General features: G+C 37.7%; 1 protein-coding gene and 1 pseudogene across 2 annotated transcripts in view; both read right to left on the reverse strand.

Moving 5' to 3' along the window:
* Nucleotides 1-309: 309 nt before the first annotated feature.
* TEOVI_000746800 (uncharacterized protein) lies at nt 310-864 on the reverse strand (the record flags this gene model as incomplete). Its single annotated transcript, XM_067222362.1, has 1 exon — nt 310-864. One exon carries the CDS (start codon nt 862-864, stop codon nt 310-312), a length of 555 nt encoding a protein of 184 aa, XP_067078463.1.
* Nucleotides 865-2988: 2124 nt separating this feature from the next.
* Nucleotides 2989-3131, reverse strand: part of TEOVI_000746900:pseudogene — a 1261-nt pseudogene continuing 1118 nt past the window's right edge. Inside the window, exon 2 of the mRNA in view lies at nt 2989-3131. This exon is cut by the window's right edge and continues 70 nt beyond it. Within this exon, the coding sequence occupies nt 2989-3131 (143 nt within the window).

Here is a 3131-nt window from a genome sequence, read left to right on the forward strand (position 1 = left end):
AAAATATACATTCAAGAGAGAATGTAAACAAAATTAGAATAGCACTCTATTTTGTGTAAACCATTTTACACTAAGTTGTACCAATACGCTATTATTACGCATATTTTACTAAAATTTCACACTTTTTTTTAATTTCAATTTTTTCAAATATTTCAACGATTTTAAAAGGTTTTACAAAAATTGTTAAAATATATCAAATTTCATATACTTTACAAACTTCATAAACTTCAAAAAAGATCCTTAAAATGCTACACTTTCAAGACACTACAAAAATAACAAAAGCAGCAAATAGATGAGAAACAGAAACTCTCAAATTGCTGCAAAACGATTTTTCATCTTTCTTTTCGTTTTCAGCTTTTGAAAGTATCTTTCGCCCTCCGGTTTTTTATCATCAAAAACACAACCTTTTTCATCTTTACAGGGTTTCTCTGTTAAGTGCTTCTTGCATTCGTCTGCTGATTTGGATGGCTCTGTTAATTTGTCTGCTTTTGATGGACATGAGGAACCAGCTTGTTTTTTCTTTTTTTTTTCCCGTTCGTCAATGAAACGGCGAACGGCGTAATAAGTCGTAGCATCTGCGATATCTTGTGGTGATAATATTGTTTTCAGCTGTCTGTCTCCATTCCCTCCGACGGCAGCTTTTTGTGGTGTTAGTTCTTCAAGCGACTTATCTACTGTGTTTTTCAGTTCTTCGCCATTTTCTCCAATGGCTTCCTTTTGTAAGTTATCCACTTTGGTTTTCGTGGAATCGGCGTACTTCGCTTTTTCACCGTCTATGACCTGCGCTAGTTTCTCCTTGATTCCGTTACTTGTTATTATCGTTTTCAGGTCTAGGTTGATCGTCAGGCTGGAAAGCTCTGACATAACCTTTTCTAGTGCTGCGGCCCTGGCGAGTTCCCTTTTTATTATTGCTGGCGATGGTACGGCGCCGTCTTCGTTTGACGATGAGTAGTCTGCGGTGTTGTCTGCCGCTTGTCGGTTGAGTGTCACCTTTTTCGCTTCGAAGAAGCTGCCGCCTACCACAGCTACCTTGGTGTTTTCCGTTGACACGCATTGTTGCGAAGATGACCGTTTGCCTGTGCAAGCGGTGCAGCCGCAGACAGTTAACGGGGTGTTCGCTGCGCTGTTTGTCACAGCTTTAGCTTTTAGGGCGATTAGCGTTATCGAGTTGGTTCCGTCTGCTGGATCGTTTGCTTTTGGGGATGCCGGTTACATGTTTGACTCGTCTTTCATGCAGGCACCGTGTTTGGTCGGTGTTACTGCTGATTTTATCTTGGAGTAGTTGTTTCTTGGTACGCGTTTGATGTTGTCACGTGCGCTGAGTCTTGGATAGCGGCGGTGGATAGGTTGTGAATTTCTTCCATCTACCCGACAAGTCTGTGGGCTTCTGCCGCTTCAAATATAGTTTGCTTGGGTTAGTTTATTTTGTCCAACAGTTTACTTGGGTCTGCCGAGATTGCCGGAGCCAGCAGGCTTTTTGTTTCCGATCGCATGCCGTTCGTTGCTGCCACCACTAGCTGCAACTTTGCAACTTTGTCCATTGCTTGTTGCGCCTTCGTTGATGCTGCTGTTATTATCGACATTTCGTTGGCTGCAAGTTCTCTCAAATAATCTACTGCGTGTAACGGCGTTGTAACGATCGTTTTGTCCTGGTGCAGTGTTGGCAATCCTTTTACATTTGTAAAGACCCAAATCACAAATAAAAAAGATAAAGGTCTCTTTGCATGCGATAAAGTTGCATCTATGCATCTAAAAGAGCTATCTCGTATTTCTGTGATATGTGCTTCCTTCCCGAGTGACATGCTGCACGTTATTTTTCTTTTCTTAGTGCTTTTGACAGGATATTGTGTCTGAAAGGGGTGAAATAACCACTGCTTCTCCAGAAAGCAGTTATAAGTAAAATAGTATGCCCCGTAACAAAACAATATCGGCTTTAAGATATTATCTATAGCATTCTACACATATATATACATATTTGTAGATTCTATTATTTATTATCTGTGTATGCGTCTATTGCATGGTGACTACTCTTCTTTGAATGCATCTTTGATGACGGTATAACACTGTCTGTTCGCACTGTTATCCTGGGTTATCGCCGAAAATTCCCTCTTTTCTTGAAACTGCGGCCCTGACTGTGAACTTTTACTTTGAAGTTTCTTGATGCGATCCATCAATGGTTTGTCATTGTATATACTATTACGAATGATCTGTCACATAAAATTTTCAAAGGTTTACTTTTTAAACATTAGTGGAGAGACAGAATATAATTTGAAACTTTCTGTACTTCATAAAACTCTTCTGCATGCTTTCATCACCGGTTTCTTATTCTCTTTTTTTTGATTATCCGTTTCTTTTCTTTTGAAGTCAGTAGCTTCTCCCTTTTATACCACTGTATACAACAGAGGTGCTACATTTCCTGTGTAGCTGCGCTGCGTCTTTTTGATATTCTTTTCTTACATGTTCTTTCCCACGAAACTACATTGGTCATTTCTGCGTTTACTGTTGCGTATATTCCATCTTCATCATCCTCTATTTTTCTACATTTCCTTTTATAAGAATATTCCTGTAGTCACCGTCACCGTCACACTAACTTACTTACTTCCATTCCACACCTGACTTTGTTTTACAACCTTCAAATTCGGTTGTAAATTTATTCTTCACCACTGCTTTTATTATGATATTACTATTTTAACACCCCAACAGAACTATTCAATATCACTATTATCACTATTATTACTATTAGTATTATTATGTTAACCCTAACTATTTTACAAAACAAACAAAAGAAGATTGTCACTAATTATTCATACCCTTTCAACCTAATGTTTTAGATCTATAGACTGTTATGATAAAAAATTTTAATACTTCAGATTTTTTTACATTTCACATAGGTTTTACAAGAGTGTTAAAATATATCAAATATTTCAGATTTCTAAAATTCTATCACAAAAAATTCACAAAATTGAGCAAAATTCTTTAATTTTTTTATCATATAAGCAAAAATGCAAGCACAAGAGGGGCCTTGTTAATGACAAAAGAATTGCTTGCTGTGGTGTTTGTGGTTTTTTCAACTTTTTTAGCCTGACTTTCTGCTTCTTTTGCTGCTTGTTTACCCTTGTCACTCAATACGC

Source organism: Trypanosoma equiperdum (genome assembly GCF_001457755.1).
Source record: "Trypanosoma equiperdum strain OVI genome assembly, contig: ctg_1618, whole genome shotgun sequence".
NCBI lineage: Eukaryota > Euglenozoa > Kinetoplastea > Trypanosomatida > Trypanosomatidae > Trypanosoma > Trypanosoma equiperdum.